The sequence below is a fragment of the Monomorium pharaonis genome, chromosome 3 (genome assembly GCF_013373865.1).
Source record: "Monomorium pharaonis isolate MP-MQ-018 chromosome 3, ASM1337386v2, whole genome shotgun sequence".
Classification (NCBI taxonomy): domain Eukaryota; kingdom Metazoa; phylum Arthropoda; class Insecta; order Hymenoptera; family Formicidae; genus Monomorium; species Monomorium pharaonis.
The window spans coordinates 19,125,175-19,142,096 of record NC_050469.1 but is presented as its reverse complement, the minus strand read 5'-3'; the positions used below and the strand labels follow the sequence as shown (position 1 = coordinate 19,142,096).

Genomic DNA, 16,922 nt, shown 5'->3' with positions numbered 1-16,922 from the left:
TGTTACATAATTGGAACACATAAAAAATTAAGTTTTAAGTTGGAAAACGTGTTGCAATTATTTTCGAAACAGGTCAGTAATATCTGTCAAAGATATATATGTAATGTTTTGACAAAAGTGTAAAATATCTTATAAAAATATTATTTAATAACAAAAATATTAAATACAATAAATTTTTTGTATGGTAGCTATTTTAAATGTAATTTAATTTTTTATTATTTATGCAATCTTTCAGAAACTTAGAAATATTTTAAATACAATATTATTGCGTTTAATATTTTTTGGAAATATTATTTGTGCAATGTACTTATATAATGTAGCTTTTATAACGTTTTAGGAATACTTCTAAAATATTATATTTGCCACTTTTTTTGTAATATTACAGAAACAGTCAAATATGAAAGCAAACGTTTTTTTATGTTTCTAAAGGATTTTAGAAATATTGCATTTGCAATTTTATAAAAACATAAAGCAAATACATTTCTGAAATATTTAGAATGTAAAGTTACAATTAAAATGTTAATGAAATATTTCTATACCATTTCTGAACGTTACAATATTTCAGCAATGTTACATGCCGTATGAGATAACATTAAAGGACATTGAAATCGGAAATGGCTCCCTATAACTGTATAATTACCCCCTTTTGTTAAGATTTGCCCATATTTCTTTATAGGATTTAGATTGGGATAATAATAAATTAAGATTTTCTTATTTTAAAACATGCAAAAATGCGTATTTTATAAAAATTAATGCGGGGATATAGAGGAACGGCGAAGCCTCTTGTACTTCGCCAATGCGTTCTCTGCATCATATGGGTTTGCGACTTTAAGTAAAGCAGAGATATCATATATGTATCGTATTTATAAAACTTTTTTTGTTAATAACTTTTTAACGAATCATCAGCGACGACTAAAAGTTTTGAAAGTCACTCAGAAGGGTGATTTTCATAACATATGTCAAGGTCAAGGTCATCGGGGTCGGCTTCCGTGATCGAAATATTTACCTTAATATCTAAATAACTATCTAGTTGAGTTTTCTAAAATTTTGACAGTCAATTATATCACTAATTTGAACTTCTCTACAAAGTTTTATGAAAATCTGTTCGTTTTGATTTAGCAGCGGAACTCCCTTAAATCGAACAGAGACATTTGTGTTATTTTCAGCAAGTCTTAATCATTCTCTCTCGTAAGGGATAAATATTATTTCATTTATACCTCTCATCGTCTGATCCACAACCACTCTAACTTCGTCCTCAATTTCCTTTGTCTTCTTCGCTTCTATCATATCGCGATAAGGTAACTGCATCAAGTTCGCAGATTCGTCTTTATCCTTCCAAATATCCTGATACTCTTGATTCGCGTGAATCAATTCTGTCAAAAAGTTAGAGGGAGCAGATTTGAATCCTAGATCCATTTCGTCCTCCGACTGCTCCGTTTCGCTATCTTTCTTTGATTTTGACTGTTTTGATTTCTTTGATTCTTTCGATGATACTGCTGTGGACTTACTTACGGTACTCTCAGTTCCCTATAAATAGTCGTAAGAATAGTTGTAAGAACAAAATGCAGTAAAACGCTTTAGAAAAATTACATCAAATTATAAAACTTTATAAATATAAAAATAAATTACATTCGATTATAAAAATGAAATATTTCGTGCTAATTAATTGATTTGAAAATTTTACTCTGTTATGTTTTCGTTGTTTTCGTGTAATACAATTTAAAAATATCTAAGGGGATACTAAACTGCTTTGTTTTATCACTAATTTTTTGGACACCGAAATCTTTTTATTGATTGTATGGAATTGAAAATCCTTCTCCAAAATTAAAGTATAGATAGTAACGTGGTGCGCTGCGATCAATTTCATACGAAAAACGAAAGAAAGTTAGAAAATTATAGTTTTGTTATCGACTTCTGTAGTCGACTCGTGAAAAAATTTGCTGCGTACAAAAGTTTTAGACTTTGTACGTATAAAACCCAGATAGCACAAAGACATCTATTGTATGTCCAACGGATATCCGCTTCTGGACATTCGGATGTTCATTAAGAGTCCAAATAAGGTCCGTCGGACATTCGATGGACATCCATAGGATATACATTTGGCACAACTTTGTACATTCATAGAAAGTCCTATAATGGACGTCCATGGGATATACGTTTGTCACAATTTCGGACATTCATAGAAAGTTTGAAATAAACCAAATTTTGGACCTATTATGGTTTGATTATTTCTTTTGGGCCTTTTTCAATTAAAGGGCTTGCTGTAATAGTGGATTAATCCACATTTTGTAAAAATCATCGACATAAAGCATGGACTGCCCATTTCCTGCAAAAAGTTCTTGAAAAGTGTCCGGCAGAAAGACAAAGAGGAGACGTGGTCCGGGTCAATTTCTTTCTCTGTCTAGCGCCCATTATGCTACTGGTTAGACAGAGACAGCGCTTGACCCGGACCAATTGCTGTGTCCCTCTTTTGGTCGGAAAAAGAAACGAAAAAAAAAAAGAAACGAAAAAGAAAAAGAAACGAAAATAAAAAACCAAAACGATAAAAAACGAAAAAGAAACAATAATATATTACAACAAACATTTAAAAAAATACCAATAATTAATAACGTTAATAATAAATAAAATAATAATACGTATTATTTCATATTATTTTATATTATATCTAAAAGTAGAACAATTAAAATAAACTTTTTGAAAATTAAAAATAATATAATTTATTATTATTTATAAATTAATGTTAATTATAAATATTGTAAATAATATATATATGTATATATATATAATAAAAATAATAAAAATAAATTATATAAAAGTAACCCAGAGAACATTATGACGTCTTAAAGACGTCTAAAAGACGTCTTATAAAACTATCAGAAAGACGTCTTATGACCCGATTTAAGACGTTTTTAAGACGTCTGAAAGACGTCTAATTTTTTTATTTATTACGTTTTATAGACGTTTTATTTTTGTCAAATTTATGACGTTTTGTCTTATATAAAAATTATTTTAGACATCTCTGGCGAAAAAATTTCTACGAAATTCTAAAAAATACAAAAATTTACAAAAGTGTTCCAATTCGAGCATTTTTTTGTAGTTTCTACAGAAAAATGCTACATTTGAAATACACTTTTGTAAATTTTTGTAGTTCTTTAGAATTTTGTAGAAAATTATTCCGTCAGGTATTCCAAAAGCTAGGTTTATTATTTTTTATTTTTAATTATTTTAAATAAAATACTTTATACTTATATTTTATTATTTTTATTTTATTATTAAAAAAATTTTTTTATGAATAAAAAATTTTATATTATATATTTCAATTTTATTTCATGTTTTCGTGATTGGAAATTACAGAATTTTACAGAGATACTGGATTCAGTCACATTTTACAGCAACTTAAGCGCAACACTATTATCATACGGTTTATTAATTGTCAAACTGTTGTCAGAAACATTGTCAGAAAGGTTAATTATTTCCAATAAGTCTACACACGCGATACGAGAGTTAAAAAATTGTGTTGTATTAACGTATCTACACTCGGCTGCGTTACACAGCAAATCGGGACAAAACGTCCCAATACACACGCGATACGTGCAAGAGTTTCAAAAATTGATACGGGATAAGCACGTCGATCAACTTGATCGCATCATACGGCAGATTTGGTTATGTGCGTCATTCGACGTCTTAACCCACACAGCACACCTTATCCTGAGGATATCCTAAATTATCCCAGACAGACGAAGGCGATCCCACGGATATCTCAATGAGTAGCTCTCGGGATATCCTACAAAAATATCTTAAAATATCGTAAAATATCTTAAGATATCATATGATGTCCCATTATAATATATTTCGATATCCCCAAAAAATATTTTAAAATATTATAAGATATTGTAAGATATGATATAATATCTTACGATATCCTATTACATCCAGATATATAATATCCCATCATATCTTTTATTTCTACAATTAATTAATAGAGCGTAAATCAAGTGTAAAAGGAAAAGTGAATTATAATGTAATAAAAAAGTGACAAAAGCGTTAATTAAATCTCTATGAAACGTAAATTAAAACAGAACATAAAGAAAGCACACTTATCGAAACAATGTGGTATATATTAATAATACTAAAAAATTATAAAAAATGACATTAAAAAATTTTTCTGATTTTATACAAACAGAGCAAAAACAAACTTTTTAATAAGTTATTCCACATGCTATTTTGCACTCATATGTAAAAATGAATAAAAAATTAAAACTTTATATTTATTCATAAAAATATAAATTAACTATACATAATTTCATTCTTCTGATAACATATATTGTAATGATATGTATGCATAACAAATATGTATGCATAGACAAAAAGTGTTCATGGATTATCACGTGGCGTTAGGATGCGTACGGTCTTCGAAGTCAAGTAACGTCAGCGATGGTTGACACTTGAATGGGTGACCGTTTTTTCAGATATAGAGATTAAACATGCTTTAACGGGTACGACTGCAGTGACTTGGTTGAAACATGTTATTATAGTCTTCTTTCTTTTACAAGATTACCGTAAAAATAATTAGAATTTTTTATATTTTGCCAAGTTTTTTTCAATTCTTAGAAACTCCTAAAAATACTTAGAAATATTCAAAAATTTTTTTAATTAATCAAAATTTTTTATTTTTAAAATTTTTCCGAAAAACGTTTTAATTCTTATAAAAAATCGAAATATTTATCGGAAATCCTGAAAAAAATTTTTTTAATTCTGACAAATTTTTTTACTAGGGTATATTACGATATCTCAGGAAATCCCTTGGATATCCTCTAGATATCGTTTGAGACATCTACAGGATGTCAAATCGGTGGACATTTGTGCATCCCTTGGATATCCTTTGGATATCGCAGACGGTCTGTGGATATCTAACGATATTGCGATATCCCAAAATGACATCCCAGGGACATCCCTAAGATAAAGTGTGCTGTGTGGGAAGAACGTTTTTCTAAGACGTCGTAAAGACGTCTAAATGGCGTCTCAAATAAGATGTCTTTAAAAAAGACGTATTTTAGACGTCTTAAGAGAGACGTCTAAAATAAGACGATTTTAAGACGTCATAAAGACGTCTTTTGGTAAAGTCTCAAAGATGTCTCTTTTAAGACGTCTTAAAGACGTCTTTTAGACATGCGTGTTGTCTGGGAAGATACAAGTGCGGACATAAATCAAATATCTAGCATAGGACGTTCTGAATAGATCCGTTTAAATTCCAATAATGGACATCCAATGAATGTCCATTTTATGTCCATGGACATGCGGACCTGAATTGGACTTAAAATGGACGTCCTTGAAACATCCAGTGCTATTTGGGAATAAGCATAAGGCGCACTTGGCATTTTAGCAAAAAACAATATTGTGCTTTTAGAATAAGTCTAGGAAAAAAAGTTTTCCGTGTTTAAGGGGATCCTATCTGTTTTATCGACAAAATTGTACAATTTGTTCTAAAATCCTTTTCCACAATTAAAGTATAGACGATAACAGTGTGCGGAATACATAAACTTTAATTCTGGAAAAGGATTTCTAAATCTATAAAAGAAATACATACAAAATTTTGTTAATGACGTGCCTAAATGCCTCTACATTATCGACCTCGATCAAGTTTGACGAGCAGTTTAGCATCCTCTTAAGGATACTTTGTCTTTATAATACCAGCTAAAAGGAGTCAAAAAATTACAGGCTTCTTAGATTTTTCTCTTTTTTTCTTAATCAACGATCAAAAAATTTAAATTACTGATATCAAAAATTTGGTCTTGAAACTTAGCCATATAAAAAAGAAAATAATCAAAAATTAATTTATAATGACATATGTAACGAAAATAACCACATTTTGTTACAATTTGAGATAAATGACTTTTAAACGTGTAAATAAACTAAAATAAATTTTTACACGAATATTTAATTAGGATTTTGTCAAAGATTAGTTTATATGTAAAAATTTTGATTTAATTTGTAATGCTATTTTCTTATTAAATAGTGCTACAAAATGCGATTTTAACAAAAAAAAATTAATGAATAAATAAAAAAATTAAATAAATTAAATAATTTTTAAACCAAGTGAGAATTGTTCAAATTTTACAAAGATATTCAAACGTGATGATAGAAGAATCTATGAATTTTTTTAATTTTTGGTAATGCTTCCAGAGATGCGACATATATTTTTAAGATTAGGCTTTTTTGCGGTGCAAATATTGTTTATTTGATATGAGAGGTGAGAAATAAAATACAACAATTATTTGTTACGTATAGTTTTGATTAATTTTTATTTTTCCTTTAGAAATATTATAATTTTGTAATCTTGAAACCTATAAAATATGAAGTTAACTGTGAGACATCTGATACGTCACGTAGAAGTATAAAATGCTTGAAATATAATAATACATTTCTGAACCCAGTGAGAAATAGTACATCGAATCGACATCGATTCGACATCGAAATCATCATTTCGATGTCGATTCGACGTCGAATTGATGTCGAATTCATTATCGTTTCTCACTGGGAACTGTTAAGACCGCCGTGAATTTTTCTAGAAAAATCAAGAAAGAGAGAGAAAAAGAGAGAGAACGTCTAAAGGAAATAAATTGTCACGAAAATTAATACGCGATCCAAATTGTACATGTATGCATTTTGATTAATTGTCATTTTTCCTATATTCTATTTATGCGTGAATTTATGACGCGCACGCGCGTACGTGTATTTGTAAAGCTAGTCACACACACACACACACACACACACACACACACTTTCCGTAAAACGTAACAATATTAGGTTTTGACACATTGGATTGGACGACCGTAACCGTAACCACAGAATCGAGTACGTGATTAGTCGAAACCTTACTGTTACGTTTTACAAAGTGTGTGTGTGAAAACCTTAATTTACCTGCCTGCTGAAAATCATTCGCGAACCTCCGCTTTCGACAGATGGTAAATCAGGTATCTTTCCAGTTTGTTGAAAATAAGTGTCAATCCAATTTCGAATTTCACTTCTTATGTTTTCTTCCATAATAACGCTTTTCTCCTTGCGAATTCTCTCCGTGGCTTCTAAAATCAAGTCTTCGTATTGCATTTGAAAATTTAACTGCTTTTCATATCTTAGCTGTTTCAGTCTCTTCGCTTGTCTGGCATTCTCCGTAATCACTTGACTAGGCTGTAACATTCCTTGGAACAAAATTGATACGTTGATACTTATCGAATGAGACACAGCAGCGAAGATTTTCGCTTTTCCAGCGAAACGGGCGATAAATCTGTGCTCCTACCCACTCGGCAAAATGTTGTTGAAATATTGTAATATTTGAAAATGGTACATACCCAGTGAACACATTTTATAGCGGCAATATAACATGGAAGTTACATGTAATTTAACATTGTTATTCTTGTGATATGTAGGTGCTATATGACATGGAAATAACCTGTTACGTAATATTTGTTATACGCAAGTGATCTAGCTGTTATACATCGTTTTGGCGTTACAGTTATTCAACAAAAATTGTATAATCGTAACATAACACGTTCGTATCAATGTTATTACGGAACGATGCGTCGTAGTTGACTCAGAAATCAGACATTATAACATATCCTGAATGACAGATCTATTTAATAATAAAAAAAATTATTATAAAGATAATGTTTTCAAAAATAACGGTTTGTCTACAATTACTGCAAACAAAAAATGTACAAAATCTAAATTCATCATGTGCTGAACAAAAACAGAATAATAAATGTATACTATTCAATTTTTCTTAGAATTATGATCTATATAGTTAACCATCTAATTAATCATTTGAACGCTTCAAAGATTAGTGCTAAATAGATCGCAATTTCCATCAAATTATTAAGGTTATGGAAAAAGATAAATTTAACAATGAAATTAATAAGTAAATAAATTAATGCTATTTATTTTTAATATGTTTTGCAAAATTTAATTGCTTTTATAAAAATCAATATAGTCGCGTCAGTTTACATATAGGTACATGTAGACAATAACAAGTACCCATATCGATGAGTCAAATTAGCAGGTAGAGTACAAGATTCGTAATTCTAAGGTCCCGGGTTCAAACCTAGCAGCGGCAAGTAAGAATAAAATAAAAAATAACACAATTTAAATTTAATTAATTAATAAAAATTTATCCTAAATGTAGTATGTGCTGTTGATAAAAATAATTTCAAAAAAATGAAATTTTTATTTTATTTTATTTTTCTTTGTAACTGTTGTGTAACGGTTAGATAACATGTAATTATAACATGTTATATTGCTGAGTCGGAAATTGTAACTTACATGTAAGTTACGTGTAATTTCAGAGTAACGTAACCTGTTATATTCGGTTACGTTGCTGTTACACTGCTGCTATATTACTGTGTTCACTGGGTACCCAGCAAACACAGAACATTGCAGCAACATTACGGCAATTTTGTAATATTGCTGTAACATTGCTACAATGTTATAACATTGCCGCAATGTTGCTGCTATGTTCGGTGTTTAGTAGGTAAATATTTCGTTAATATTTTAATTGTAATTTTGCATGTGAAATATTTTAAAAATAAATCTGCACCATATTTTTATAATAATGCAAATGCAATATTTCTGAAATCTTTGAGAGAAGATAAAAAAGTTTGCTTTCATATTTGTATGATTCTGTAATATTACAAAAGAAATGTGACAAATGCATTATTTCAAAAATATTTCTGGAAAATTATAAAATAATATTAATATTTTTTACACAATAAATATTTCTGCAAAATATCAAACGCAACATTGCATTTAAAGTATTTCTAAAAAATTTCTGAAGGATTGTGTAGGTAATAAAAATTTTAATTGCTGAAAATGAATTTCTGCAATACTGCACAAGAAATATTGCAAATATAATAATTCAGAAACATTTCTGAATGTTTAAAATTGACATAAAAACATATTCTCTACCCACTCGGCATGTAATGTTTCTAAAATATTTTATTTGAAATGTTACACTGTATACAGCAATATCACAGAAATATTGCACGACTATTTCTGCAACATTTCTGCAATGTTTCAATGTCCGCGATCATTTCAAGTGCAATCTTTTTGAAAGATTTTAGTAATATTTCGATAATTATTACTGAAATATTTCTGAAACATATCTATGCAGATAGCAGAAACGTTTCAGAAAATATATTAAATACATTTTATCCAAGAAGTTGCAGATACACTTAAAAAATATTATTGTAATATAATAATAATAATTAAAACAAGATCGATGAAATTGTTAAATGTAAAGATAAAAATGAAATTGCCTATATTGGTTTATAGCGAGTTTTGATACTGAATAATTTGTGTAATTTTTACTATTTCTTATGAACTATGTCGCATTCTTGTCAGTCTATATTTAGTGACCGTTTCAAGACCAAAAAAGTGCGCACAATTCATATATATGAGTTAAAAATAATAAAAATTATACCAAAATTTTTTAGCACCAAGATCTGTTATATCAATATAAGCGATCTTAGTTGTATATTTATTTTTGACAATTTCATCGGTCCTATTTCAATTATTATTATTGTATTACAATAATATTGTTTAAATTTAAGCAATCTTATTTTTATGTAATACAACAGTTTTAAAATAAACATATTTAAAAAATGTTTAATATTTGATTATGTTAATAAACATAATCAAAAAATAATGAACCATTGATTATGTTAATAAAGGTTTATTTTAATAAAGGTTTATAGATTTACATTATTGTAGAAATTTGTAACAAAACACTTCCATTTTGTCATAATTTTTTAAAACTTTATTTTGTTTAGTAACATTAAAAAAAAGATATTCATTTTATAACATTACAAAAAAGTAATATATCGTAAAATGAGACTTGTTACATGAGAAAATAATAAAAAAAGATAAATAAATATTTAGAGTGAATGCTCTAACATGTACAATAGCTAGAAAGATAGAAAGAATTGAAGTAAAAGTCTCATATTATTTTGCAGTAATAATCGAGATATTAATTTTTTTAACTTGTATGAATGAAAACGCATCGAGGAAACTATAAGTGTTGAAAATAAATAATATCTCAGTAATTATTGTAATAAAGTATTAAATAAAATTTTATAAAGTATTAAATAAAATAATATATGCACATTAAAATAAGGTATTTTTTATTGTTTATTTCATGTATACTTTAATGTTATCATTATTAACTATATAATTATATAGAGAATATGTTTTTATGTCAATTTTAAACATTCAGAAATGTTTCTGAATCATTATATTTGCAATATTTTTTGCGCGGTATTGCAGAAATTCATTTTCAGCAATTTAAATTTTTATTACCTACACAATCCTTCAAAAATTTTTTAGAAATATTTTAAATGCAATGTTGCGTTTGATATTTGGCAGAAATATTCATTGTGTAATTTTTCAGAAATATTTTTGAAATAATGCATTTATCACATTTCTTTTGTTACAGAGCCATACAAATATGAAAGCAAACTTTTTTATCTTCTCTCAAAGATTTCAGAAATATTGCATTTGCATTATTTTTTCAAAAGGAGAAATTTAGAAAAAATAGTTTTAAAAAGTATAAAATATAGAATTGCAAATTTGATGATTAAAATTAATCATCAAATTTAAAAAAAGCATAAATAAAAATAAAAGTTTTATAGAAAAAATTAAATTAAATTAAATTATTACCTGTAAATTGTACAGAAGCAATAAATACGATTTTATCCCCCTTTTTAAAATTTAATTTTGAATAATCATCAGTCAAAAAATTTAATATATGAACTTCTAATTTATAATAACCATCTGTAATTGTACCCATACCAATTATTTTATTTAATTTAACATTAAAAGTGGAAGTAAAATTTGTTTTAATAAATCCTTTTAATTCTGAAAGGAAAAAATAACAATTTTTTAAAGTAGAAAAAAATCAAAAAGTTTAAAGAATTATAAAACATTAATTTTAGTTTAATAGATATTTGGAAAAAAAAGTATAAACAAATTAGAGAATAAAATTTAACCAACCATAAACCCAAAATATACATTATATAAATGCAAAAAAAAATTAAAAATAAACAATAAAAAATTAAAAAAAAAAGATTATAATATTAAATTGAAAACAAATATAAATGTAAAAATAAGAACAAAAAGATTAATTTTCATTTTTTTAATAATTTTAAATGTAAAATAGTAATGAGCTATAAGTTTAAGATATAAATAATTAAAAATAAAATAAAATTTAAAAACTAAAAAAAAAAAATTTTTTAGTAATGGAAAAAAATGGAAAACAATTTTTAAAATTAAAAAAAAAGTTACATTAAAATTAAAAAAAAACATGTTGAGAAAAAAAATTATTTTAATTAAATTAAAAAAAGATTTAAAATAACTTACTAACAAACTGTTCGGATATATTTAAAATTTCTTTAATGGAACATTTTATAGCCTGAATCTCGGCATTTTTAGGATAAAATTTACCAAGAGTGGTAATTAAAGTATTGTGCCGTATTAACAATTCGAAAGGCACATTCCCATTATTATATTTGGAATTTTTCGGAAGCCTAGCTTGAACGCCATCTAAATGGATAATCTAGAAAATTCAATTGTAAAGAAGTATAACAAGATTATTTGAGAATAAATAAAATAAAATTAATTTTTTAAAAATTAAAGAAATTTAAAAAAAAAGGATTTAGAAAAAATAAAAAAATAAATAAATATATACACAGAGAGAAAAGTTTCTTTGGATTTAATAAATTTTCTTTAAGTCAAACAAATTTGTTCATTGGTATACGCCAATGAAACTAATGTTTGAACTAACAAATACAATTGTTTGGATTTTAAACAAAGTAATTGTTTCTTTTAAATAAAATATTTTTTGAAAGAATTTAGTTTTTTCTTTGATTCAAATTCTAGTGTTATTCAACGATAAAACACTATTTGAGCACATATTTTTCTTTCAAGGAGACAGAAGCTCGTGACCCAATAGGTGATTACTACTACATGCAAAAAAAATATTCGTTATCGAAACTAAAATTTAGCCATGACAACTAAGATGTATCTTTAAGATGTAATAAAAAATACGTAGGCCCAAAGAGCTCACTACGATGTCATAGGTTGATGCGTTTTTTGTCATCCTGGGTGGTCTGCTTACATAGCCTTTGAAGTGTAAATTGTATTACGAGCAAGGTGTCACGTGCATCGTCGCAGCAAATGAAATATCCCCAAACGACTGAACACGAAATTTCAGAACCAATTAAAACATGGTTTCGTCATGCATCCCAAAAAGCACAGAAAAATGCTGTTGCACATGGTTAAATGTTTTTTTATTTTTTTCAAAACTGCAAATAGAGTACAATCGAAATATGTAATTGCCTTTAATTTTTGTTTTTAAATTAAAACAAATTTTATGTTTGTATAACATGCATTCCAAAACCTATTTAAAAAATACTGCTGCGCATGGTTAAATTTTAAAAAGTTAATGTTTTTTTTTATTTTTTTTTTAAACTGCGAGTAGAAATGTTTTTTTTTTGTATTATTAAGACTGCAAGTAGAGTACAATTAAAATGTGCAATTGTTTTTAATTTGTTTTTTTAATTAAACAAATTTTATGTTTGTGTAATTAAATATATATTTTATATAATAAATCTTATTTTATATTTTACAAAAAAGATCTTCTCTTATTATTCCCTATTCGTATTGTTTGTTGCTTGAAATTGTGCAAGAATCTTTTCGTCTATTATGGACGGAATGTAATTCCGTATATTATAGATGTAATTATGTAAAATAAAGTCGATTGCAGCAATATCTACTGGATGTCTATTGGATTTCCAAATGCTTTTTAATGCTTCTTCGTTGCAACCACACTTGCGTTTCGATATATTAACACTCCCGTATATTCCTAGCAAACACAGAATATTACAATAACATTGCGGCAATGTTGTAATATTGCTGTAATGTTGTTACGATGTTACAACATTGTCGCAATGTTGCTGCTATGTTCTGTGTTTGCTGGGTTATAAACTACATTTACACGGCCGAAATTATAACATTAATGTTATAACTTCGGCATAAATTGGACCGTGTAAATGTAGTTTATAATATAAATATACAGGAGTGTATAATATATCAAAATGCAACCATGGTTGCAGCGGAGGAACATTAAAAAGCATTTAGAAATCCAGTGGACATCCAATGGATATTGCTGGGATCGACTTTATTCTACATAATTACATCCCAGGGACGTTTAGTTTTGGATCGCGTATGGATATCTTATAAGCGGACATAGGGAGATCCTCAGTACATCCTCAGTATTTATTACGTCTTATGGATTTTTATGGACATACTTAGGATGTTTGAAAAGACCTTGACATACATCCGATGGACGTACCTCGGATCAACTTTTGCTGTGTGGGTAAATATAGACTGACAAGAATGCAATATAGTTCATAAGAAATAGTAAAAATTACACAAATTATTTCGTACCAAAACCCGCTATAAACCAATATAGGCAATTTTATTTTTATCTTCACATTTAACAATTTCATTGATCCTGTTTTAATTATTATTATTATATTACAATAATATTTTTTAAGTGTATCTGCAATTTCTTGGATAAAATGTATTTAAGATATTTTCTGAAATGTTTCTGCTATCTGCATAGATATGTTTCAGAAATATTTCAATAATATTATCGAAATATTACTAAAATCTTTCAAAAAGTTTGCACTTGAAATGATCGCGAACATTGAAACATTGCAGAAGTGTTGCAGAAATAGTCGTAAAATATTTCTGTGATATTGCTATATACAGTGTAACATTTCAAATAAAATATTTTAGAAACATTACATGACGAGTGAGTATTTGTATATAGAACGAGATTAAAAAATTACTAAATTTTAAAACTATTTTTCAATCTATTTTGTTTTAACTCTTTTCGAAAGAAACATAGACTTGATAAATTTAATGGAAATGACCAAGCGGAAAAAACCAAGTGACGACGAAAAAGTAACGTCGCGATTATTTAAATTCTTACCTACAAGTAACATTTCCTCGAGACGTCTTTTACGAATATAACGTCTAGTGATATATCCCTTCCATACTTTTTGAATTGTCAGCGCCGCAAGCTTTTCGCTCGTTTCATCCTTTTCTTCAACTTCTGGTTTAATAGTCGATCTTTCCTTCATTTCACGAACTTCTTTCATAAATTGATAACGCAATCTACCTTGTCTCGCTCGTTCGTGAGCCTAAAGCATTAAATTGATACGTTGCTTCTACTACCCCGATATTTAATTCGAAATTATTATCAAAAGGTATTACACAATGAATTTAATAAATATCGCTTATTCACTAGAGTCGCTAGACATTTAATGAAGATTAAAAAAGAGGCACTTTGTCTGACAGATTACAGACGGACAGTTGCGTCCGTTGGAGAGTTAAGTATCTCATTGATTGTAATAACGGTCAGCACTGGCGCCGACTTAGAGGGGGGGGGGAGGCAGAGCACTTTTGGCCCCCCAATAATTTTTATCTTTTTGAAAAAGTTTTTTTTTTAAGAAACCGCGCGCACAGCTTAAGCTCGTATCAGACTACCAACTAAAAATAAGGAAAATAAGCTTTTTTTCTCAAATATTTGAAATAAACTTTCTCAATTTTGTGCAATGTAAATAACAATATATGTAAGTGTATAAGATATTAAAGCTCGCATACTTATATATGAAACATACTTATATTTGAAGCTATTTTAGAACCTGTGGCATCATTTTTGCGGACTGTTTGTAAAATGCTAGGGAACTTTCCAATTTTCGATAAGAAACGATATAATGTAATGTGAAAGTGTTTTTAACTTTTATCCGTCTAGCCTAAAAAAAGGTCGTTAGAAATTTTCCTCTTGCCCCCCAAAAAGTTTTCCAAGTCGGCGCCACTGACGGTCAGTAATTTTTAAATCATTCCTACATTATAATGCACAAATATTGAAACATGCAATATTACACATTTCGTGTTTCAATATTTGTGCATCATAATTTAGGAATAATTGGGGAATAATTTGAGTTTTTTGTGCATAATTATATTTCTAAATGTTTTAAAAATGTTACGACTGAAATGTTTTTCTCAATTATTGCACAATTTGTTTCTAAATTTAATTTTGCAAATATGCTGTTAAGATGATTCGTCATATCGCTATTGTTATGCCAACATATCATTTCAAAATTTAATTGCGCAAACATTTATTAATGTTTCTACATCTATTTCCTCAACTATGCCCTCATAATGACGGATTATATATATAAATCTTTTACAATTCTTTTGTCATACAATTTTATAAATCTTTTCCTATCGGGGTACATATATTATGCATATATAATAAGGATTCACGCTGCTCGGTACCTGAATAAGCCGTATAGCCTGAGACTCGGTAATCTTGCCGGGCAGTACGATCTCATGAAGCGCACCGAGATTTCGAAGCGTATCCTCTGTGAACTTCCGCCTCTCTTCGATCTCCGCGATTCGATTGCGTCTGTAGTAGTTGGGCACCCGGATCTCGGCCTCCTGCGGCGTCACGCCGCACTCGATCAGCACGTCGTCGTAATAACTATGTTCCGAGAGGTCGATATCGACCAGCTCGTGTTTCAACTCCAAAACTCTGCCTAGAGTCGCGTCCAACAGTCTCTTGATTAGTAGTCGCTTCTGGGGTTGTATCGTTTGATCGTAACATTGCTCGAGTTTGTTACACGCAAGGATGTATTTCACGTACAGTCTCGTAACGACATCGTGCGCCTTTTTACGGTCCTGTTGCGGTTTCGCACCTTGAAGCACCATGTCCGCCTGAATCGTTTCCGCGAGCGACGTTTCAGTTGCTCTCCAAAGCTCGTCGTACGTCGCGCTCGACATTTCTCAATTTCTTAAATTCTTTTGCACTTAAAAATTTCTACCCCCGTACCTGTTGTATACCTTATTACATCGATTGTTACTTGGAACGGATATAATCGAGTGTCGGTTACCTAGCAACGTAATTTACGAAATGATGGAAAGAACAAATGGAAGGAATTGCGCTTGAAACCGAATTTTATATATAATAATTATATATAAAATTTTAATTCTTATTGCAAAAAAGTGTTTTATCAAGAAAATTAAAAAAGTTCTCTGGACTGCAGAATCGTTAGAATATAAATAAAGGATTTCTAGAGCTTTCGATTTCTTGGAATAAGATTCCATAATAAGAGATTAATATTAGTAGTAAAGTTTTAATGGCAGCAAGTATTATGACGCGAAATTGTTTGATTACTCTACCGTTTGCTTTCTGTATCAAGAGGCACGGTAGTACCTCGCACCAAGTGTACGTGCGCGAGGCCGTGCCTCTATTTACGCGAGACACTATTTGCGAGATTCTGTACACGGAGAGAATTTTCTCTTAAAAATTATCCTGAAAATCGTGGTAATTGTGAGACAACGTAAACCTTAAAGAATTTTACGATACTTTTAATAAAATTTGGCAAAGTTTTAATAAATTTTGTTAGAAGTATAATGAAATTTACAAAATTTTGTCAGATTTTATTAAAATTTTAGTAAATTTTGTCAAAAGTATAGTAAAATTCTTCAAGGTTACGTTGTCCTACAATTACCACGATTTTCAGGGTAATTTTTAAGAGAAAATTCTTTCCGTATAGATTATCGGATCTCAATAACGGCTGAATCGATTGATTTCTAAATAAGCTTAATGGATAGCTTGCATCTAATTTATATAACAAAAGTGTTTTTATTTTTCCGCTACGTGGAAAAATAAAAACACTTTTGTTATATAAATTAGATGCAAGTTAGATGCAAATTAGTTCGCAATTTAAAGTTTCGCATCAAGAGTAAAATTTTTAAGAAACGTCGTCGTCATCGTCAATATTATCGTCGTCGCCCGGGAC

General features: G+C 28.7%; 1 protein-coding gene across 1 annotated transcript in view; it reads right to left on the bottom strand.

Moving 5' to 3' along the window:
- The window catches only part of LOC105840159 (dynein regulatory complex protein 11), a 66,498-nt gene extending 50,543 nt beyond the window's left edge, over window positions 1-15,955 (bottom strand). The window contains exons 1-4 of the mRNA XM_036284402.1: window positions 15,397-15,955; window positions 14,045-14,255; window positions 6,922-7,199; window positions 1,218-1,527 (exon numbers count right to left, since the gene is read on the bottom strand). Coding sequence (XP_036140295.1) covers window positions 1,218-1,527; window positions 6,922-7,199; window positions 14,045-14,255; window positions 15,397-15,900 — 1,303 coding nt within the window. The 5' untranslated portion in view covers window positions 15,901-15,955. The remainder of the gene's footprint in view (window positions 1-1,217; window positions 1,528-6,921; window positions 7,200-14,044; window positions 14,256-15,396) is intronic.
- Window positions 15,956-16,922: the final 967 nt, after the last annotated feature.